A 24,296-nucleotide genomic window follows, 5' to 3' on the forward strand; every position below is an offset into this window, starting at 1 on the left:
AAATTTAACAGTACTGCTAGAATACATGTCTTGGAAAAAATGAAATAGTCAATTATTCAAAGGGGTAAACCCCAATTACTTCACTAAGACTGACCAAACTGATTTTTAAGATGATGTATGCTCTTGATTAGATCCATGCGGACAAAAAAACTGGGTGCAAAATAGGTTCTCAATATTTCTTATAATATTTATAATTGCCCTGGTATATGTTGCTCTCCACTGTCAGATGTTCAGGTATACAAATGTCGCTATTGTGCCAATATCAAACTGACATCCCCAAAAGATTCTGCATCAGAGAATAAAGCTCTTCAGGTTAAATTCTCTCCTTTAGGCACTACTGACCAAAATGGGAAGAGTTGAGGACAATGGTTCAGACCTGGACTAAGACAGAGTTACTAACAGTGAACACTGGATGATTCACTATTGCCAGACTACAAGTTTTTTCTCTCTCCTCTTGTTATAAATTTGCTTTTGCTTTTGTTCACTGACAACAGTATACTGACTACTATTCCTCACAGGAGTATGCAGATAACAAATTCCTCTGAATTATTCTTTGACAATATCCCTCTACTAATGAGTCTTCCAATCCATGAATACAGTATATTCAGTAGTGTGCTGGTGAATGTTTAATGACAGGCTCTTGGGGGTGGAAGAGAGCCCTGATTTGATAGTATTTGTTGATTTCCATAGTGTAATTACTCCCACTGTGGTCAAATTCAAGAAACCATCACTGAACGTGGATTTGGGGAGAAGGTACGTGGTCAGCTCTCATGTGCTACTATGACTTGGCTCCAACGTACCACTGGGTATGTACCTATTCATCTATTTGGGTCTCCTCTAATTTCTTTCACTTATATTCTTAGTTTTCTGTCAATGTCTTACACATATTTATTTAAATTTATTCCTGGGCTGCCTGAGTGGCTCAGTCATTAAGCATCTGCCTTTGGCTCAGGTCATGATCCCAGGGTTCTGAGATTGAGCCCCACACCAGGCTCCCTGCTGGACGGGAAGACTTCTCCCTCTCCCACTCCCCCTGCCTATGTTCCTGCTCTGGATGTCTCTCTCTCTTTCAAGTAAATAAATAAAATCTTAAGAAAAAAATAAAATAAATTTATTCCTAAATATAATTTTTTAATGTACTATAAATAGTATCTGCTTTAAATTCATTTTATAATAGTTTGCTCTAGTACAGAGGAACAAATTTGGTTTTGGTATATTGACTTTGTGTCTAAAGAGTTTCAATAAATTCACTTAATTTTATTTAATTCCAGTAGGTTATCTGTAAATTTATTTGGATTTTCTAGGTACATGATCATGTCTCTGAATAATAGCAGTTTTATTTTTGTAAATACCTTTTGTCAAATTATGAAACTTTTACCCTATTCCTAGTGTGCAAAGAGTTTTTAAAAAAAATTACGACTAGATATTAAATTTTGTCTGCATCTAGTGAAAGATAACTTTGAGTTCTCTACCTTATTGTGTTAGGGTGGGGAATTCTACTTGTTGCTTTTCAAATGTTAAACTAACTTGGCACTGCTGGATCAACCAACTTGGTTGTAATGTTGATCATTTTTAGATAAAGCTGAATTCAGTTTGCTAATGTTTTGCTAGGAAACTCTGCAGTTCTGTTCATGACAAAGTTTAGCCTCTCTTGTAATAACCCTTTTCAGATTTTGGGGTCAAGATTATGCTTGTCTTATAACACAAATTGGGTTGTGTTCCCTTTTATCTATTCTCTGTAAGGCTTTGTAAAAGATCATTGCAACTCTTCCTCATAGGTTAGAAAGAATTCACTGGTGAAACCATCATGGCCTGAAATTTTATTGGTAGGAAAGTTTGTCATTGTTGTTTTTATGTAAACTCCACATCTAGCATGGAGCCCATTGCAGGGCTTGAACTCATGACCCTGAGATCAAGACATAAGCTGAAATCAAGAGTTGGATGCTTAACCAACCGAGCCACCCAGGCACCCTATTGTTGTTGTTGTTTTAAACAGCTTTACTGAAATATAATTCCCACGCCACAACTCAACAACTTAAAGTGTATAAGACAATGGTGTTTAGTATATTCATAGAGTTGTGCGATCATCACAATTTTAAAACATTGTGAGGTTTTAAACAGAGATTCAGTGTCTGAACATTGTTCAGATGTTTTATTTCTACTTGTATCTGTTTTGTAAATTGTATTTTCCTGAAAATTTCTCTATTTCATCTATATTTTCAAATTTCCATGTTTAACATTGCTCATAAACCTCTTTTTCTTCCATGTCTATAGGATCTATAATGATGCCCTCTTTTTCCTTGATATTGGTGAATTTGTACTTTCTTTTCTCTTTGATCTGATCAGTTTTGCTAGGGATTAATTTCATTAATCTTTCCAAAGAACTAATTTTTGGCTTTGCTGATGCTACCGCATATTTGTTTTCTATTTTGTTTAAATTTCTCCTTGTTTTTGTGATTTCCTTACCATTCCTTTGGGTTTAATTTGCTATTCTTTTCTGATCTTTCAGATATACCTAGATAACGGATTTTCAGACTATTTCTCTTCTAACATGTAAATATAAGTCTACACATATTCTTTTAAGCTTGGCCTTATCTGCATTCTACAAGCTTTGATGTACCATTTAAAAATGATCATTCATATAAATAAACCATAGAGATGAAAAGTACAACATAGGGAATATAGTCAATAATACTGAGATAACATTGTATGGTGACAGATGTGACTTATCATGGTGAGCACTGAGTAATGTATTAAATTGTTGAATTACTGTGTTGTATACCTGAAGCAAAAGTAACCCTATATGTCAAATATACTTCAATAACTCTTAAAAATGATCATTATTTTCTATTTTTTGATTTCCATTATGACTTCTTTGATTCATGAATTTACTAATGAATTACTTAATTTCCAAATATTTAGGTAGTTGCTATTATATTGTTATTGTTGATTTCTATATTAACTCTATATATGTTTTTAGTTCTTTGAAATTTTTTCATAATTGCTTTATGGTCCAGCACATAGACAATTTTGGTGTTTCATATGCAATTTTAAAAGAAAATACAGGGGTGCCTGAGTGGCTCAGTGGGTTAAGCCTCTGCCTTCAGCTCAGGTCATGATCCCGGGTTCTGGGATCGAGCCCCGCATCGGGCTCTCTGCTCAGCAGGGAGCCTGCTTCTCCCTCTCTCTCTCTGCCTGCCTCTCTGCCTACTTGCGATCTGTCAAATAAATAAATAAAATATTTTAAAAAAATACATATTGCAATTGCCAAGTGTAGTCAATATAAGTCAATTAGATGTAGTTTGTTAATTGCTTGATACTTCTATATCTTTAGTGGGTTTTTTTGTCTACCTAGTTTTTAAGTTTTTGAGGGAAAAAAATGTTAAAATCTCCTACATGTTTGTTATTCTATCTGTTTTTCTTCCAGTCTTGTAAAATTGTACTTACATATTTTGAGGCTAAGTCATTACTGTGTGTAATTTAGAGATTTTGTTTATTTATTTGTCAGAGAGAAGGAGAGCGCAAAGAGGGGGAGCGACAGGCAGAGGGAGAAGCAGACTCTCCATTCCGCAGGGAGCCCAATGCAGGACTCGATCCCAGGACCCTGGGATCATGACCCAAGCTAAAGACAGCTGGTTAAAAGTCTGAGCCACCCAGGTACTAGATCCTTCTCTTTTAACTGCAGTACCTGGTCCATTTGCATGTCATGTGATTGTTGTTGCTGTTCATTCCTTCTTAAATTTCTCATGCATGTTCTTCTGACTAAAAATTCCTTTGGTGCAGATCTCCTGGTGACGAATTATTATTATCTCATTGTAAATTATCAGTTTTTGTCTGAGAATGTCTTCCTTTTATCTTCATTTTTGAAGACTATTTTCACTGGGTTTAGAATTCTAGATTGAAAGGTACTTTCTTTCAACACTTTGAAGCTTCCATTCCAAGCATTTTGTAGGTTCAATCATGTCCATTAGAAGATGGTAGGTCTTTTTTCTCTCGATGGTTTAAGTTACAGTCCCCCCTCCTTTTCTTTGGCTTAGAACAGAATTTTACTAAATATGCCTGGGTATGATTTTTTAAAAAATTTTATTCTGCTTAGTGTTGTTAGTGCTTTACTCTATGGCTTGATGTCTTTGTTACTTTTGGATCACTGTCATCCACTACGTCTTCCAACCCTGCTCCTGTCCCATTCTCCCTCTACCCTCTTTCTGGGACTTCAATTATACAACAGATCTGTTCACTAGGTCCCATATTTTAAAATGCTACTTTACGTATTTTTCCTTCTTTTTTTCTTTGTGCTTTAGTCTGGATCATTTCTACTGACCTCTCTGCAAATCTTCTCTTCATCTGTGTCTAGTTTGCTGGTAAGTCCTATTACTATTGAGTAATGTCAGTTCTAGAATTTTCATTTTTTTGTAGATTCTTATTCTTCAGGCTATTTTTTAAAAAAGATTTTATTTACCCATTTGACAGACAGAGATCACAAGTAGGCAGAGAGACAGGCAGAGAGAGGGGGGAAGCAGGCTCCCCACTGAGCAGACAGCCCAATGTGGGGCTCGATCCCAGGACCCCAGGATCATGACCTGAGCCAAAGGCAGAGACTTTAACCCACTGAGCCAACCAGGCACCCCGCTTCAGGCTATCTAGTTACATAACTGGAGCTCTCCTTAATACATGTATATTTTTAATGCTTGATTTTGAAATTAGAGCTACAAGAGTAGCTCAGCTTTCCCTTATGTTAACATCTTCATAACAAGAGAACTATGATCAAACCTAAGAAATTAAGTTTGCTATAATATATAAACTAAATCATAGGATCTACATATACTTTTCCAATTTGTCCACTAACTTTCTTTTTCCACTACTAGATCCAATCCAAAATCTGAAATTGTGTTATGTTCCCATGTCTTTCTAGTCTCCTCTGATCTGTGACATTTCCTTAGTTGTTCTCTATTGCCCATGATCTTGAGCCTTCCTTTTTTTTTTTTTTAAGATTTTATTTCTTTATTTGGGGGGGGGGGGCAGCGGGAGAGGGAGAAAGAATCTGAAGCAGACTCTGTGCTGTGCACAGAGGCCCACATGGGGCTCGATCCCAAAACATGAAATCAAGACCTGAGCCAAAACCGAAAGTCAGATGCTTAACTGACTGAGCCACACAGGCGCCCCAACCTTGAGCCTTTTAAAGAGCACTAGTCAGTTATTTTATGTAATATCTTTGTAGAATGGCATTCAGTTTGCTTTGTCTAATGTTTACTCATGATTAGGTTGAGGTTATGCATTATTTGCAAGAATACCAGGTAAGTGATGTGCCCCTCTCAGTGTGTCATATTCGGGGCATATGATATCAAAGTGTCTTATTAGTGGTGATGTTAAAATTCATCACTTGGTCAAAGTGGTGTCCGCCAGGATTCTCTATTGTAGGGAGTCTGCTTGAGGATTTCTCTCCCTCTCCCTTTGCTCTTCCCCTCATTTGCAGGCTCTCTCTCTCTTTCTCTAAAATAAATGAACAAATCTTTAAAAGAAGAATGATGGATCTGCAAGTTCTCTTAAACTGTAAAATACAATTTACATATATATGAAGGATCTGTCATGAGATCTGTCATGATTAAACCTGGTGAGCAGAGCTGGCAACTACTAAGCTTGGTCTTGGTCTGATTCTCTAGAATGGTGGAGTCTAGCATAAACATGAAGGAAACTGGTGAAAAAGGAATCAGGACAGTCGCTGTAACTACTCTCAGAGGAATCACTGAATATGCTTTTAAGTGAAACTAGAAAGATGTTGAGGGCAGTAAGGATAGGGAGTTCAAATATACCCATATATTTACTTATGATTCCAGAAAGAAACAATGGAAGAAGGAAGAACCCAAACTAATTAAAAATAGTTACCAAAAGGTTAAGGAGAGCATAAGGAAGGGGGGAAAGGGATATGAAGTGAAGTTTCTTTTTAAATAGAAAAATCACAGCTAATAAACACAGAAGGAATAACAGAATTAGAAATCACCATTTTGTAACCCTTAATTTTGTTTAAAAAAATGGATCTAGGTAACAATCATCTAAGGCTTCTAAAGCCAATAATATGAAAGGTTGACAAAAACTTTATATATGATGGATCAGGCTCATAACCTCCGACGCCATTCTTCACTGGTAATAGGAAAAGCAGATACATTCCTCCTGATGGGATGCAATAAAAAATACACAGCACCACCAAAGAATTACCCTCATCAAAAAATAAAAAACAAAAAACTGAACATGAATCTAATAAAACATCTACATCTAAACTACAGTTTTATAGAAAATATGAATAAAAGAATATGTTTAATGACATCACAAAAATGCAGGGGCATCTGGGTGGCTCAGTGGGTTGAGCCACTGCCTTCAGCTCAGGTCATGATCTCAGGGTCCTGAGATTGAGCCCCATGTCAGGTTCTCTGCTCAGCAGGGAGCCTGCTTCCCCTTCCCTCTCTCTGCCTGCCTCTCTGCCTACTAGTGATCTCTGTCTGTCAAATCAATAAATAAAATTTTTTAAAAAATGCAATTAGCCAAACCTAGGATGTAAGAAACCACAGTTTCAATAAATATGGCATTTTTAAAAAACAGGTACAGGGATTTCTGGTCCAAGATGACAATGTAGGAAGACCCCAGAACTCACCTCCTCTATAGGTGCTCTAAATCTGCACCTGAGGGCCACTGAACAGCTTCTATACAATACAAGATAGATACCACATAGATGGAACAGCAAGAGATGGGAAAGAGTGAGTCACAGTGGGAACTGCTACCCCTAATGCTGCAAGCTGCAGCAGGGAGGAACAGTACTGAAGGCATGGGCAACTAGAATATAAAAGGCCCAGTCCTAGAACTCTGCTGAGCAGTGAGAGCTCCTGAAACCCCTCAGCTGGAAAGTTCTACAGTTTGCATTCCCTTTTCACCTCAATAGCCCAGACAAGAGCAGGGTCTGGGCACCATAGCTGGCCTGCTGCCTCACTGGGTCCTTAGCATCTACCAGCCCAAGCCATCCCACCAATGTGGCCCCAACACATTACACACCAGGACACCCCAGCCGGTGCTCACTATAGCTCCAGGATCTTGTCAAGGTGATACAAGTTCAAAGCACCCTGGAATGCTCCAGTCTGGCACTAACCTCTGCTCCAGACTTGTCAGGGGACTCCTGGCACAAAGTGCCCCAGGGAACCCTGGTCCATGCCTACCTCAGCACCAGCTGTCTCAGCATGGTATCCCTATGCAAAGTACCCCAGGACACTCCAGCCCATGCCACCCTTGGCTCCAGCCACCTTGCAAGGGTGCCACTGTGTAGACCACCCAGGACATCCTGATCCAGGCCCACTTCAACTCCAGCTGCATTCCCCTACCAGAGCACCCCTGTACAGAACATCCTGGGACAACGCAGCTTGTACCCACTTCAGCTTCAGCTGTCCTCCCAGGGCACTGTCTATACAGAGAGCCCTGGGATCCCCCGGGTTATACCCACTTCAGCTTCAGCAATCCTGCCAAGATGCCCTCTGCACAGAGAGTTCCAGGACCACCCCAGCCTGCACCCACTTCAGTTCTAGCCATCCCACCAGGACAGTTCCAGCATGGAGTGTACCAGGTCCTCCCGCCTATGATAGCCACAGGTTCAGCCAGCCAGCCTATTAGAAGGTGGAGGAGGGATAGTAAAATATCTTCCAAACTGAGAAGGTACTTTGAGACTATAAAACGAAGCAGGTGACTCCATGTAGTTTACAGAGTTTTATTCAGGGTAACTTACTGACAGGGGGGAATCGGGGGAGCAACAATTCAGGCAGCTGTGTGGCTATTTTCCACAAAGTCTGGATATTAATGCATAGATTTTATAAAGCAAAGGGACATACAGAAGGACTCTGTAGTGAGATCAAAGGGTTTTGCATGCACCTAATTGACAGCTAACTTTTATTAGTTCTTGTGGTGCCACCTGTGCATCAGGAAGGGGAAAGACTATGGTATCTCTATCAGATTCATGGGAGGCCAAAGTAAACCTCCCCCCATCCCAGCCCTGGTAGCCATTTCTAAGGTATGTATATTAATCTCCAATGAGCTCGCAACACATAACCCCAAGAGAGGTCATCTGGTGAACATGAACATGATGAAGAGCCAAAGATGAAGACAGTCTTGTCAGCATTTCTACACTCTACAATCACAAGGCACACACAGTCTACACAGGTAATGACAATACAAAGATTATCCCTTCAAATTTAGGAGAAGTAGTTATTCCACCTAGTTTGTAGAAACAAACAGAGAAAGTCAAGCAAAATGAGGAAAAAAAGAATACATTCTAATGAAAGAACAAGACAAAAATTCAGAAAAAGAACAAAATGAAATGAAGATAAACAATGTATCTGATAAAGAGTTCAAAGTGATGGTCATAAAGATGCTCACCAGACTGGAGATAAGGGTGGAGAAACTCAGTGAGAACTTCAACAAAGAGAAAGAAAATATGAAAAAGAATCTATCAGAATTGAATACTATAGTAACTGAAGTGACAAATACAGTAGAGGGGATCAATCACAGATTAGTGGCTACAGAATAATCAGTAATCTGGAAAACAGGGTAATGAAGAACAATCAAGCTGAATAATAAAAAGAAAAAAAAAGGCAGGTTAAGGGATCTCTCAGACAGTTTCTAGTGAGCAAATATTTGCATTATAGGGGTATGAGAAAGAGAAGAGAAAAGGGGGCAGAAAACTTACTTGAAGATATAATAGCCAAAAACATCCCTGAACTGGGGAAAGAAAGAAACATCCAAGTTCAGGATGCACAGAGAGCTCCAAATAAGATGAACCCAAGGAGCTCTACACAATGATATGTAATGGTTAAAATGTAAGATTACAGATAAAGTCAGAATTTTAAAAGCAGCAAGAGAGAAGCAATTAGTTACTACAAGGGAAACCCCCATAAACCTATCAGTTGATTTTCAGCAGAAACTTCATGGGTCAGAAGAGAGTTGCATGATATATTCAAAGTGTTGAAAGTTAAACACCTACAACCGAGAATATCCTACCCAGCAAGTTTATCATTCAGAATGGAAGGAAAGATAAAAGTTTTCCCAGAAAAATACAAGTTAAAGGAGATCACCGCCACAAACAGGCCTTAGAAAAAATATTAAAGGGACTTCTTCTTTAAGTGGAAAAGAGAAGTCATAATTAGAAATAAAATTATGAAAGGAAAACATTTTAGGAGTAAAAGGAAACACACAAAAAAGGTAGGGTAGTCATCACTTTGAAAGCTAGTATGAAGTTGAAAAGACAAAATAAATCAAATCAATTATATTTTAAACATCAGCTAAGGGGACTCACAAAATTAAAAAATGTAAAATACAATAACATATACATAAAATGTGGAGGGGAGAGTAACAATGAAGTTCTTTTACAATGTGTTCAAATTTAAGTGACCATCAACTTAATATAGATTGCTATATACTTAGAATGTTATATATGAATGTCACAGTAACCACAAACCAAAAGCCTATGGTACATAAAAAAATGAAGAGGAAGAAAATCCAGCCTCACATTAAAGAAAGTGATCAATCACAAAGAAAGAAAACAAGAGAAGAAAGGAACATAGAAGAACTACAAAAATAACCAGAAAACAACAAACAAAATGGCAGTAATACTTATCAATACTTAACAATACAATACCTACTTACTTATAGTACTTATCAATAATTACTTTAAATGCAAATGGTCCAAATGCTCCAATCAAAAGACACTGGGTGACGCATGGATTAAAAAAACAGGAGCTCTCTATACGCTGCCTACAAAAGACCCATTGTCAGAATGAAGACACGAACACACTGAAAGTTAAGGAATGGAAAAATAAATTCCATGCAAATGGAAGTGAAAAAAAAAGAAAAAAGGCAGGAGAGCAATACTTATATCACAAAAGAGACAAAGAAGAGTATTACATAATAATAACGGGAGCAATATAATAAGAGGATATAACAATTATAAATGTCTATATGCCCAACATTGGAGCACCTAAATACATAGCACAAATATTAACAGACATAAAGGAAGAAATTGACAATAATATGATAATAGCAGGGGACTTTAACACCCCACTTACATCAAGGAACAATTTCCAGGACAGATCCCATGTTAAGCCACAAAACAATTCATAAAAGATGATATCCAAATGGCTGATAGACACATGAAAATGTGCGTAGTGAGTGATCTCTGATACCTTTCATAATGGTCAGAATGAAAAAGACTGAGTCTTGGTGAAGATGAAGAACCAGAAATCTCACACACTGTGCACAGCAGCACAAACAGTCTCTTTGGAGGAAAAAACTAGCAGAGGGTAGAAGAGTTATTACCCACTAAAGGAGAAAAAAGAGATATTTACCCAAATGCAATGTTTGAATTCTGATTCAAGTAAACCAAATGTAAACTGACTCTTTTTTAACAAATGAAGGAAAATCAAACATGGATTGCTATTAGTTAATACTAATCAATATTAATTAATGTTAATATTCCTGAATATGGTCATTTTTTTTAACGATTTTTATTTATTTATTTGTCAGCAAGAGAGTGAGCACAAGCAGGGGGAGCAGCAGGCAGACGGAGAAGCTGATTCCCTGCCAAGCAAGGGGCCTGATGCAGGGCTCAATGGCAAGACCCTGGGATCACGACCTGAGCCAAAGGCAGATGCTTAACCGACTGAGCCACCCAGGCGTCCTGACAATGGTTATTTTGTAAAAGTGCTTACCGGTTAGAAATATAGACTGAAGTACTAACTAAAGAACGACCCTACCTCTAGGCTTTTCCTTCAAACACTTCCAGTGTACGCACATGTACACGGACACACACACAAAGTTGTGGGAGTGATATGTGAAGCCAGATTCGCAGGAAGAAGATAATTACTGAAGGTGGGTAATGGGCACACAAGGGTTTATTACTGTCTTTTCTCTAATTTTGTATATGGCTTTAATTCCATGAATGACTTCAAAACGTAAGGAAGCTGGGGTGCCTGGGTGGCTCAGTGGGTTAAAGCCTCTGCCTTCGGCTTAGATCATGATCCCAGGGTCCTGGGATTGAGCCCCGCATCGGGCTCTCTGCTTGGCAGGGAGCCTGCTTCCTCCTCTCTCTCTCTCTGCCTGCCTCTCTGCCTGCTTGTGATCTCTGTCTGTCAAATAAATAAAATCTTAAAAAAAAAAAAAAAAAGTAAAGATGATGATGAAATGGGAGCTGGAAAGAAATAAGACTTTTACCTCATAAACTGGCCCAATTTCATAATCTGTGAAAAATCCAACTGATGGTTTAGCTAGAAACACTGGAGTATCAGCACAACTGTGGGAGGGCACAAGAGGGAAGAAAGGCTGTTAGTTTTACCCATTGGATTTGTGCAAAATAAATACACCCAAACTGCCAAAAATAATCACAGTATGTCATTTACTGGGTTTTGTTCCTGTTGTTAAAGCAGATTATGGGATAATTTTACTGGATGATAGAATCTTCATGAAGATATGTGCAGCTACTGTGGTTCATTTTTGACATGTGTGTAGTAAGCTATCCTAACTGGGTTTTTAAATATAGGTGCTATGTTTCTTGGCATAGAAGAGTCCAATTTTTCTTAATAAAAATGATGTCATTTGACTAATAAATGTTACGAGTTTGAAGTCCCGGGGCGCCTGGGTGGCTCAGCGGGTTAAAGCCTTTGCCTTTGGCTCAGGTCATGATCCCAGGGTCCTGGGATCGAGCCCCTCGTCGGGCTCTCTCCTCTGCAGGGAGTCTGCTTCCTCCTCTCTCTCTGCCTGCCTATTTGCCTACTTGTGATTTCTGTCTGTCAAATAAATAAGTAAATAAATAAATAATCTTAAAAAATAAAAAAGAGTTTGAAGTCCCCTGAAACTATGAATCCATGAAGCTATTCATTCCCTTGACAAGGACAATTAATGAAATAAGCCAAAGGCCCTCTCTGAAAGAAAATCACAATTTATATGTATTATTTGCAATTAAACAAATTTTAAATATTTTTATTTTTAGGGTCCTATTCCGAGACACGTGACTGCAAGGGAAGAGCATGGCTACAGACCGAGACTCTTCACATGAACACAGGGGAGCGACACTAACCGCCAATCCCTCAACAACACTGGCAGGTCAGGAAAGCACAAACCCAGGTCTCTGGCGGCTGTCCAAAGGCCAGGTCTGTGGGGAGCCCTGAAGCCTTGCTCTGCTCAGATACTGACATCCCATCCCCCAGCCCCCGCAAAAGTTCAGACCAGATCCAGGACCTTCTGGGTTTACTCGCATGGGTCCCACCTCCTGACAAATCCAAGTCCGGGAAAGACCCACCTCTGCTCCAAATCTCCCACCAGGAGTGGCTTCTTCGGAGGAAAGAGAAGAGACTTGCCTCCATAGGGAGTGTTAGGAGGGAAAAACCGAGGGTTTTTTAGGAAGTGGTTCCGACTCTCCATTCTGGCAAGCAGCAGTCGCTCCAGTTCTCTCTGGGGCACGTGTAAGTGGCTCATCCACGTTTTATTCTTGGGTGGACCTGCCTTCTTTGAAACACACAAAAAATAGAGTCTGTGACAGGCCGGGGGACTGACTGTGACCACTGACACTGGGCCAACTCCGTGACCCAATGGTAATCCGTGCCAACTCTCCTCCCTATTTCTCCCACAATGTCCTGTGTCATCGGGAACTCCTTCCACTCATCGCCTCCCTGTGCCCACTGCCCACACACACCACATTGCATGGACTTCCACTCCAACCTTGATGGCCTTGCGATTGGCCTTTGAACACAAGTCCCCCGTCAGGCTGTCCACGGTGTAGTCTAATTCGTCTTCAGACTTAGTCAGCATCTTGCAGGAAGCCTCAAGCTTCTTAATCAGGTTCTTCTTGGGGACAGAGCGCTTCTCACAACTGAATGTGAGTTTTGAACATCCGGGCATGAAGATGCCTATGGCACCAAGGAATCAAACTGAGCTACCACCGATGAAGGGGTCGTTTCTAAGAAGACTACATAAAACCACCAAAGTCACAGTTGATACCTTTTCCTCAACTTTCACATTTACTACACTAGACATAACTGCTCTGTAGCATATAACTTACTCCTGTAACTTATTCTCTGTACTTGAGTCTTAGGACTAGAGAGTTACGTATTTGTTTGATTGTCGAACGTGGTCAAAGAACATGAGTAAACTACTGTCTGTCTGTCTCTCACTCATGTACACATACCCCATATGAGAACTTGCTTTTTGAAAAGCTCATATGAGAAATCAAAGTTTGCATTAGCTTTTTACACCTCTAAGATCAACCCCAAAAGGTTAAAGGAGAACACCCATTGCTAGCAAGAACTGGTACCAGCACCAATACTAGATCACTCATAGCTAACAATGAAACTAGTACCAGTACAGTTACCTGGGAACTTCTCAATACATGTTAATTCTATCCTTACTTACCTGCATAGGACACTGAATTCCCAATTAACTTGGCAATATTAGGAGGTCTAATATCATGAAATGCTTACTTCTGCTCTTTCTCTCTGGCCACCTTCTCTACATGGCTCAGATTGTCAATGGAACTCGGTTCTCATGAGCATCCTCAATTCTCTGGATCCCAGTCTTCCCACCCCAAATGCCTTCTCAGTTCCAAAGCCTCAGAGGTCATCAGAGTCCCACTGACTGGGGTGCCTGGAGAGCTCATCCTCCAAGCCTGGCACCACTGGGCCATCCGGATATGTGGCCACAGGATCCATGGAGCAATGTCTTCCTATCCATAACACTGACTCTCCCAAAAGTCTACCTCCCTGCTTAAAACCACAACCCAGCTCCCACCATACTCACTCTCAGAATATCTTGCCTCCCGCATCCCAGAGAACTGGCCCAACACCACACACACAAATACACATCCTTCTCTGCCTCCCTACCCAGTCTTCCCACCAAACTCAAAGAAGGTAAAGCTGCTCTTTTCCTAGGTGCAGTATGGAAAAACCTCATGGTCCATGTTCTGACTCCAGCAGGAACTTGTTCCCTGATGTATCTGCCTTCAGTCCCTCCCTCCCTTGGCTTATTCAATTACTTTTTAAAACATTTTAATCTCTCTTGGTGTTGAGCAGCTGACAAGGGTGCAAATTCCACATGTAGGAGTTGAGACTTTTGCCTTGCGGGGGTTAGGAACCCAGAGAGGAAGGGGTATGCTTAGGGTGGACGTGCCCAAGAACCACTAACAAAAATTAAAAAGGGGGAAACATCAAGGAGGAAATGGCAGCAGAGATAGCCAGTGTGGTTGTGATCCTAACTTCCCCAGAATGAGAGCGCATGTCCCAGCAGAGGACAGAAGCCTTACCTTTGGGTGCAGAGCAAAATGGCACTATGTCACTGTAGTAATCGTCCGGGCTGATCAAATGGTGTTTCTGTAGCAACTCGCTGTCCACACACCATCTGAACATAGTCTTTGCTACATAGAAGAGAAGGACAGAGGTGTGTGAAGCCAGACTGACATTGAAGAACCTGTACTCCAAACTTCTTCATCCTCCAAATCTAAACCATCTCACAAAGTTCTTTCTAAGAATGCTGTGGTCATTTTAAGATTTCCGAAATTAATCAGCAAAAGCTGACCAGCCATTTCACAGAGGCCAACCATTAGGTAAGGCTGTGCTGTGGTATTATTTGAGCTAAAGTACTCAAGGAGAGGTCTATTAATAAAATGTAATTCAGGGAAGTATGGTAGATTGAAGAAATGGCCCCAATCTTTTACCCTTCTCTGTATCCATGCCCCTTGCCATATGACTCTGCAGCTCCTTTTACTAGAGACAGAGAGCACTTCTTCACCCTTGACTCTGGCCATGTGATGTGTTTTGGCCAATGAGATGCTGGCAGAGGTTTGCATGGCTGAGCCTTCTCTCTTGCACCTTTGCCGTCATCATGAGAAGAGCTTTCCTGCCCAAGAAGAGCTCCTGCTTCTTTATCTTGGATTCCAGCACGAATCCATGTGGAGCAGACTTGAGCCTAACTTGTGGCAAGGAGCCAAGTTCAGCTGGGCCCACGGCTTGAAGCTGGTCTAGCCAGCCAAGCCCAGGTAGATCAGCCAACCCCCAACAGACCCACTGACACATGAGACATAAGATCTCATTTAAAAGAGCCGGAAGTCAGTCATTAATATCCATGGCTGATGAGCCAAGAAAAAAACAATAGAGACATATTATTTAGAAGTATTCAGAAAATTAAAAATGGCCACCATTGGCAGATGGACTGAGACCGGGAGAGGTGCCATGGAGGACTTTTTCCAATGGTCTTAAAAAAAAAAAAGATTTTATTTATTTATTTGTCAGAAAGAGAGAGAGTGAGTGCGTACAGGTGGAGCAGCAAGCAGAGGGAGAAACAGGCTCCCTGCTCAGCAGGGAGCCTGATGCGGAACTCAATCCCAGGACTCTGAAATCATGACCTGAGCTGAAGACAGACACTTAACTGAAGAACCCAGGCCCCAGGCATCCCTAGACTTTGTTTTTTAAGGCACTTTTAGGTCCATAGAAAAATTGGGTGGACCAGAGACGTCTCATAGAGCTCCTGGCCCCATGCATGCACAGCTGCCCCCACCATCAGCATGCCCCACCAGACTGGTACATCTGTTCCAACCAATAAGCCAACACTGACACCCTGTTCTCATATGCAGTCCATAGTTTACATCACAGTTCTCTCTTGGTGTTGCAGATCCATGGGTTTGGATAAATTTATAATGATGTGCATGGGTGGAGGCTTTTTATATGTCACTAGAAGCTTTTCTAAACTATTTGTTTTTTTTTAAAAACCATGTATATTAACACTTGGATACAAATTAAGGAATAAATAAGATTAATGGAAGACTCACAAGTTTCCAGACTTTGTTGCTTGCTCCATTAACCAACATGGCCTTGCCCTTTGGAGGTTTCCAGTAACCCAGGGTGAGACAAGCGAAGAATACATGTTTTTCCATGATATTTGTTAACTGAGGAATTTCAAGGTTTGGCTTAGTTCCTGTTGTAGTCAGGGTTCAGCAAGGAAAACAGAAATCACTCTCTGCATGTCATATATAAAGAGGTTGGATGCAGGGGTCTATGGAATGGGAGCTTGAAGGTCAGAGAAACTATCACTACTGACTTTGGCCAGCAGCACTGAGGGAGGGGCTTCTCAAGAAGCTTTCTGGAAGGGATCCCTGGGTGGCTTAGTCAGTTAAGCTGCTGCCTTCAGCTCAGGTCATGATCCCAGAGTCCTGGGATCGAGTCCCGCATCGGGCTCCTTGCTTGGCGGGGTGCCTGCTTCTCTCTCCGCCTCTGCCTGCCACTCTGCCAACTTGTGCTCTCTCTCTGACAAATAAATAAATAAAATTAAAAAAAAAAAAAAAAAAGCTTTCTGGAAGCTGCTCAGTCATCTGCCTGTTACTACTGCTGGAGAATAGTGACCTCTCCTTCCAAAACTCACCAAGAGCCTTTCATGAGTGACCTAACATAGAACCATTGGGAAAAGCTGAATTCTGAGAAATGCCCGGACTCTCCTTTGCAATACAGAGACCATGGCAGGGGGTGGCAGGAATGCCAAGTTCTGTTCCAGCCCAGTTCCCAAGGACTCTGGTGATGGCCTATTTGAAATATCAAAAGATAAAACTTCTTGCCATGTGGGAAGATGTGGTCTCTGTCTTCTGATGCCATTCCCTCCACAGTCTTCCCCCAGGCTGTGGAGGGTTAGGTGTTATGTCTGCAGAAGCAGGGGGCAGACTGTATGTCAGCTCTTTGGAAAGTCTCTCTCCATGTCCGGCCTGGACTATGTGAGCCTTGGAACATCCCTCACTGGCCCCGTGAGCAGGCTCCTCCATCCAGGAAGAGTGGGCTTCCTGCAGCAACCCTATGCTACCACGCGTGGCTCTGTTCCACTCCCCAAGAGATAATGTGGACAATTTATCAGCAACGGAACGGAATGAAAGCACAAGATGTTCTGATCTTCCCCCTCTGTCTGAAGAATTTACATATGTTTTCGACTTTGTGACATTTGTATTAACAAACAGTTAAAGGCTGCCTCTGTACCTCAAATAAGAAAAGTTTCAGGGGAATGTCATCACCATCAATCATCTAAGGAATAAAGGAGATCCTGGGGTCACCTCACCCTCCTCCCCAAACCAGAAGCAGGAACCAGAGGGATGTCTGAGGAACTGGATCAAGATCTCTAATTCTGCTACTTTTGAAATAAAAGAGAGAAACATGGGGCACCTGGGTGGCTCAGTGGGTTAAAGCCTCTGCCTTCGGCTCAGGTCATGATTCCAGGGTCATGGGATTGAGCCCCACATGGGGCTTTCTGCTCCACAGGGAGCCTGCTTTCTCCTCTCTCTCTGCCTGCCTTTCTGCCTACTTGTGATCTCTGTCAAATAAATAAATAAAATCTTAAAAAAGAGAGAGAGAGAGAGAGAGAGAGAGAGAGAGAGAAACATTACCAGCAGAAGGCTGAGAAACCAGGGCAGATAATGTCTGATTCTAACAATACTACCTTGGCAAAAAAAAAAAAAAAAAGTCATCGAAAAACTCGAGTTTCTCAGTTCTCAGTGTTTTAGCTCATTTCATTTAAGAAAAACCAAACAATTATTTCATCCCCCTTGATCTCTAGCCAATAGAATCCTAGGAACAGCATTGGACTCTCAGGACTCAGAGGACAGCAGGCAACCAATAATACCCCCCAAGAATCTGCTACCAACAATCTCTGCCAAATCCACAAGAGAGAAGCTATATGACTGCTCTGAAGGCCGGGGAACAGAAGGTACGGAACACACACCATCACTCAGTGTCTGCTGGGCTGAGCCTCAGAGGGGCAGGACTGACAGAGGTCATGGCCTCATGCCCAGAGCCACACCCTGCGGGAAGTCATCAACACCTGTGTAACACCCTGCCTGATCTGCTCCACGAGCCTTTCTCCTCCAAAAGGAAGGTCAGCTCTGACAGCAGACTCACTCAGGTCCAAATTCAGCTCCCAGCCCTTCTGAGTTGTGTGAGTTTAGGGAAGTCATTTGATCCATTCTCTCATAGTTCCTGCAGCTATAAAATGAAGAAGAAACCTACCTCACAGAGTTGTTGGAAGGGTTCCGTGGGATAACCTATACGAAACATCTTACATAGCATCTGGTCCCTAGTAGGACCCCATAAGCATAATGCCTTTCGAAGCCACGACATCCTCCACTTCTCCCTCTCTCTGGGCCAAAGATATGCTGTACCTTGAAAGTACAGCCCTCAGGGCACCTGAGTGGCTCAGTGGGTTAAAGCCTCTGCCTTCGGCTCAGATCATGATCTCGGGGTCCTGGGATCAAGACCCATATCGGGCTCCCCACTCAGCAAAGATCTGTTTCTCCCTCTCCCTCTGACCCTCCCCACCGCTTGTGCTCTCTCTCTCTCTCTCAAAGAAATAAAATCTTAAGAAAGAAAGAAAGAAAGAAAGAAAGAAAGAAAGAAAGAAAGAAAGGAAGGAAGGAAGGAAGAAATTGTTTCTGGGCATACAACATATAAAGATGCAATTCTATGACATGTGATTTTGTGACATCAACAACCTAACAGGGTGGAGATGGGTCTATAAAGAAGCAGAGTTTGTATGTTATTGAAGTTAAGCTGCTATAAATTCAAATTAGAGTGTTATAACTTTAAATTGTTAAATGTAATCCCTATGGTAATCACAAAGAAATGAGTTTATAAACACAAAAGAAATTAAAAAGGAATTTAAACACTTCACAGACACACACACACACAAACTGACCCAACACAAAAAAGACAGTAATGTAGGAAATAAAAGACAAGAGCTATAAGGTATATAGAAAAAAATAACAAAATGACAGAAGTCCCTCCTTATCAATAAGTACTTTAAATGTAAAACTCCCCAGTCAAGACAGGCTAAAAGAATGGCTAAAAAGACAATGTTCTAACTAGATGCTGTTTATAATGAACTCACTTTAGATCCAAGACACAAATAGAATGTAAAGGAAAGCATGAAAAAAGATACTCCATGCAAATAGTAACCAAAAAGTAACGGATAGTATTCCATGCAAAAAGACCAAAAGGGGTGGCTATTCTAACAGACAAGTCTTTAAAAATCAAAAGGTTCCAAGACACAAAGAAGGATATTATATATTAATAAAAGGTTCAGTGCAATAGTAAGATATAACAATTCTAAACATTTAGACTCTTAATGACAAGTCATCCAAATAATGAAGCAAAAACTGACAGAATTGAAGAGACAAATAGTTCTACAGTACTAGTTGGGGCCTTCAGTACCCCTTTTACAGTAATGGATAGAAAAAACAGACAGAAGATAAGTAAGGAAACAGAGGACTTGAAGACCACAATAGACCAAGTAGATCCAACAGACCCAGAACACTGCCCAACAGCAGCGTTAATGTTCTTCTCCAGTGCATATGGGACATTTTCCAGATCATAGGTAAGGCCACAAATCGAATCTCAGTAGATTTCAAAGAATAGATATCATACAAAGTATCCTCTTTGACAACAATGGGATGATGGATGAGTTAGAAATCAGCACCAGAAGGAAACTGGAAAATTCACTAAATTGTGGAAATTAAACAATATACTTCTATTTTATTATTTTTTTAAGATTTTATTTATTTATCCATGAGAGAGAGAGGCAGAGGCAGAGGGAGAAGCAGTCTCCCTGTAGAGCAGGGAGCCCAATATAGGACTCGATACCAGGATCCTGGGATCATGACCTGAGCCAAAGGCAGACACTTAACTGACTGAGCCATCAGAGCCCTTTTAAACAATAACAATACACTTTTAAACAACTCAATAGCTCAAAGAAGAAATCACAGTGGAATTAGAAAGTACTCAGAGACAAATAATAAAAGTGAAAACATAACATACCAGAGCTTATAGGACATGGTAAAAGTGGTACTAAGGGGGAAAGTTACAGCTATCAACACATTTAAAAACAAGAAGCATCTCAAATCAGCAACCTAACTTGAGAACTTAAGAAACTAGAAAAACTAAATGCAAAGCTAGATAAAGGAAATAACAAAAGCTAGAGCACAAATAAATACAGAACAGAAAAACAACAGAGAAAATCAATGAACCTAAATGTTGGTTCTTCAGAAGAATCAACAAAATTGACAAAACTTTAACTAGATCAACTAAGAGAGAGAGAAGTACCAAATATGAAAGTGGGGGTATTACCACTGATTCCACAGAAATAAAAAGGATTATAAGAGAGTACTAGGGATAATTCTATAGCAACAAATTGGATAACTTAGATAAAATGGACAAATTCCTAGAAACAGGACACCTACAAAGACAAAATCCCCCCAAAAACAGAAAATCTGTATTGACCTATAACTAGTAAGGAGGTTGAATCAGTAATTAAAAGTCTCCCCCCAAAAAATGTCCTGGACTTGGTGGTTTCACTGGTGAATTCCACCAAAATTTAAAGAACTAATACCAAATCTTCTTAAGTTAAAAAAAAAAATGGAGTTACTCATTCTGTAAGGTCAGCATTACCCCGATACCAAAGCCAGACAAAGACACTACATAAAAACTACAGACCAAAACCTCATTTGAACCTCAATGCAGAAGTCCTCAGCAAAATACCAGCAAATCGAATCCAGTAGCTTATTGAATGGATTATATACCATGACCAAGTGAGATCTATTCCCAGAAAGTAAGGGTAGCTCAACATAGGAAAATTGGTCAATGTAATACATCACATTAGTGGAATAAAGGAAAAAAAATCATATGATCATCTCAACTGATGCAGAAATAACATTAAACAAAATTCAATACCCTTTCATGATCAGAACACTAAAAAAGCTAGGACTCGGAGGAAACGACCTTAACATAATAAAAGCCACAGATAGAAAACCAGTAGCAAACATCAGTCAATGATAATAGACCGAAAGCTTTTCCTCTAAGATCAGAAACAAGGCAAGGATGCCTGCTTTCACTATTTCTAATCAGCATAATGCTAAAAGTTCTAACTAGAGCAATTTGGCAAGAAAGAAAAAGGAATCCAAATTGGAAAGGAAGAAGTAAATTTATGTGTTTACAGGTGATATGATCTTAAATTTAGAAAACTCTAAGGTCCCACAAAAACAAAACAAAACAGAACAAAATAAAAACTGTTAGGATAAATGAATTCAGCAAAATAGCAGAACACAAAGTCAACATGTAAAAATCAGTTGCATTTCTACCCATTAAGAATGAACAATCTGGGGCGCCTGGGTGGCTCAGTGGGTTAAGCCACTGCCTTCGGCTCAGATCATGATCTCAGGGTCCTGGGATCGAGTCCCGCATCGGGCTCTCTGCTCAGCAGGGAGCCTGCTTCCCTCTCTCTCTCTCTCTGCCTGCCTCTCCATCTACTTGTGATTTCTCTCTGTCAAATAAATAAATAAAATCTTTAAAAAAAAAAAAAAAGAAGAATGAACAATCTGGAAAGGAAATTATGGAAACAATTCCATTTAAAATAGCATCAAAAAGAATAAAATACTTAAAAGTTAACTAAAGGGTTAAATACTTTTATAATGAAAAGTACAAAGAATATTAAAGATAATATTAAAGATGACATAAATGGAAGCACATTCCATGCTCATGGATTGGAAGAACTAGTACTAAAATGACAGTACTATCCAAAGTGATCTACAGATTCAATGCAATCCCTATCAAAATGATGTTCCTTGCAGAAATAGAAAAACCCATTCTAAAGTTCATATGGAATCTCAAGGGATCCCTGATAGCCAAAACACTCTTGAAAAAGAATGAACAGGGGCGCCTGGGTGGCTCAGTGGGTTAAAGCCTCTGCTTTCGGCTCAGGTCATGATCCCAGGGTCCTGGGATAGAGCCCCACATCGGGCTCTCTGCTCAGCAGGGAGCCTGCTTCCTCCTCTCTCTCTGTCTGCCTCTCTGCCTACTTGTGATCTCTGTCTGTCAAATAAATAAATAAATCTTTAAAAAAAAAAAAAAGAAAAGAAAAAGAATGAACAAGGGGTGCCTGAGTGGCTCAGTGGATTAAGCCTCTGCTTAATCCAGGTCATGATCTCAGGGTCCTGGGATCAAGCCCAACATCAGGCTCTCTGCTCAGTGGGGAGCCTGCTTCTCCCTCCCTCTCTCTGCCTGCCTCTCTGCCCGCTTGTGATCTCTCTCTCTCTCTCTGTCAAATGAATAAAAAAATAAAAATCTTTTAAAAAATGAACAAAACTAGAGGATTCACAATTTCTAATTTAAAAACTTACTGCAAAGCTGTGGTATTATTATCAAAATAATATGGTACTGGCATAAAGATAGACATAGAAACAAATGGAATAGAATAAAAGCCCAGAAATAAACCCTTACATATGTGATCAAATGATTTTTTAAGGATTTTTTTCTTAAGATTTTACTTATTTATTTGACAGACAGAGATCACAAGTAGGCAGAGAGGCAGGCAGAGAGAGAGGGAGAAGCAGGCTCCCTGCTGAGCACAGAGCCCTATGTGGGGTTCGATTCCAGGACTCCTGAGATCATGACCTGAGCCAAAGGCAGAGGTTTAACCCATTGAGCCACCCAGGTGCCCCTGGTCAAATGATTTTTGACAAGGATGCCAAGACCATTCAATGAGGACAGAACAGTCTTTTCAACAAATGATGCTGAGGAAAGTAGATCTCCTCATGCAAAAGAAGGAAGTTGGACCTTCTAACACCATTTAAAACACATCAAAGTTAGTAAAAAACCTTTGTTTTTCTGACTTATTGCACTTAGCATTATACCCTCTAGGTCTATCCATGTTGTTGCAAATGGCAAGATCCATATTTTTTTATGGTTGAGTAAGATTCCATCATATATATGTACCACATCTTCTTTATCCACTCATCTATTGATGGACACTTGGGCGCTTCTGTATCTTGGCTGTTGTAAACAATGCTACAATAAACATTTGATTTAACTCATATGTGGAAATTCAGAAACAAAACAAATGAACAAAGAAGAAAAGACAAATAAAAAAACAGACTCTTAAATACAGAGAAGAAACTGCTGGTTGCCCAAAGGGAGGTGGGTGGGGGTGGTGAGTGAAATGAAGGGGATTAAGGGTAGGTGAGTCACTGCGTCTTAGTCTGACTTCATGCCAAAGGGAGTTAAAGTAATTTCATCACTTCTAACTCCTGAGCTTAGTGAAGCACCTATGGTGTTACTCAACAGGAAGCCATTTGCAACTTGGGATAGATATTTTGCTGTGTGGAACCATCTTAAGTACTGCAGTGTTTCTTAGCTTCCCTGACCCATGGAGTACTAAAAGCCAAGAACACAACGCACTGGCTATTAGGTTGCATAGCAACTGGCATAGCAAAGATACTTCCAAACATTTCTACTTGCCCCCTAGGAGGACAGCACTGCCCCAAGGTTAGAACTGCTGAAGGTGCTCTCATGTTAAGTATGTCCTTCCCAAAAAACTCAAACCCCTATCTTTCCTGATTTGGATGGTGTGACAGCCACTGCAAGAGTATATATATATTCCACTTTGACTAAAAGACCTCTTACTTACTAGCTGGGTGACCTTGAACAAGGCAGTGAAACTTGTTGAGTCTCAGTTTCATCTGTAAGATAGGGAGGACGCTTTCTTTTTTTTTTTTTTTAAGATTTCATTTATTTATTTGACAGACAGAGATCACAAGTAGGCAGAGAGGCAGGCAGAGAGAGAGAGGGGGAAGCAGGCTCCCCAAGTGGGGCCCGATCCCAGGACCCCGGGATCATGACCTGAGCCGAAGGCAGAGGCTTCAACCCACTGAGCCACCCAGGCGCCCCAGGGAGGACGCTTTCTTAGCTCAGAGCAGTAAAGCTCTGGTGCAGAAGCCAGTGTTCCTTCCTGAGCTTCCCTCGGCTCCTTTTCTGGCTCCTCTTCCTTTCCTTGTGGCTCGGAGAACATGGAGAGATCACTGCCTAATTTACCTGCCACAAGGTTAAGGAACAAGGATGTGTAAAGAAATGAAGTCAGTGGGGAGAGGCTGAGTCCAGCTTTAGCATAATTATCTTGGCTGACGCAATGGCAATGTAGGTGCTAGTCCACAGGCAGGATACGTAGGTGGTTTTTCAATTTTGTAATGGAGAATTCTCTTCACACTGGCGCTTAACACCATTTGCTTTTACTGAACACAAAATATAGGTCTTGGCTATTTTGGAATATCTTTTTTTTTTTTTTAAGACTTTATTTATTTATTTGACAGACAGAGATCACAAGTAGGCAGAGAGGCAGGCAGAGAGAAGGGGGGGGGAAGCAGGTTCCCTGAGGAGCAGAGAACCTGATGTGGGACTCGATCCCAGGACCCTGGGAATCATGACCTGAGC

The 24,296-nt window shown here is 40.7% G+C and overlaps 1 protein-coding gene across 1 annotated transcript in view; it reads right to left on the reverse strand.

Moving 5' to 3' along the window:
• DLEC1 (DLEC1 cilia and flagella associated protein) overlaps window positions 1-24,296 on the reverse strand; it is a 66,930-nt gene that overhangs the window by 37,839 nt on the left and 4,795 nt on the right. Inside the window, exons 3-6 of the mRNA XM_059390555.1 lie at window positions 14,318-14,428; window positions 12,742-12,929; window positions 12,323-12,528; window positions 11,239-11,317 (exon numbers count right to left, since the gene is read on the reverse strand). Of these exons, the coding sequence (XP_059246538.1) occupies window positions 11,239-11,317; window positions 12,323-12,528; window positions 12,742-12,929; window positions 14,318-14,428 (584 nt within the window). The remainder of the gene's footprint in view (window positions 1-11,238; window positions 11,318-12,322; window positions 12,529-12,741; window positions 12,930-14,317; window positions 14,429-24,296) is intronic.

Source organism: Mustela nigripes, chromosome 2 (genome assembly GCF_022355385.1).
Source record: "Mustela nigripes isolate SB6536 chromosome 2, MUSNIG.SB6536, whole genome shotgun sequence".
Lineage (NCBI taxonomy): Eukaryota > Metazoa > Chordata > Mammalia > Carnivora > Mustelidae > Mustela > Mustela nigripes.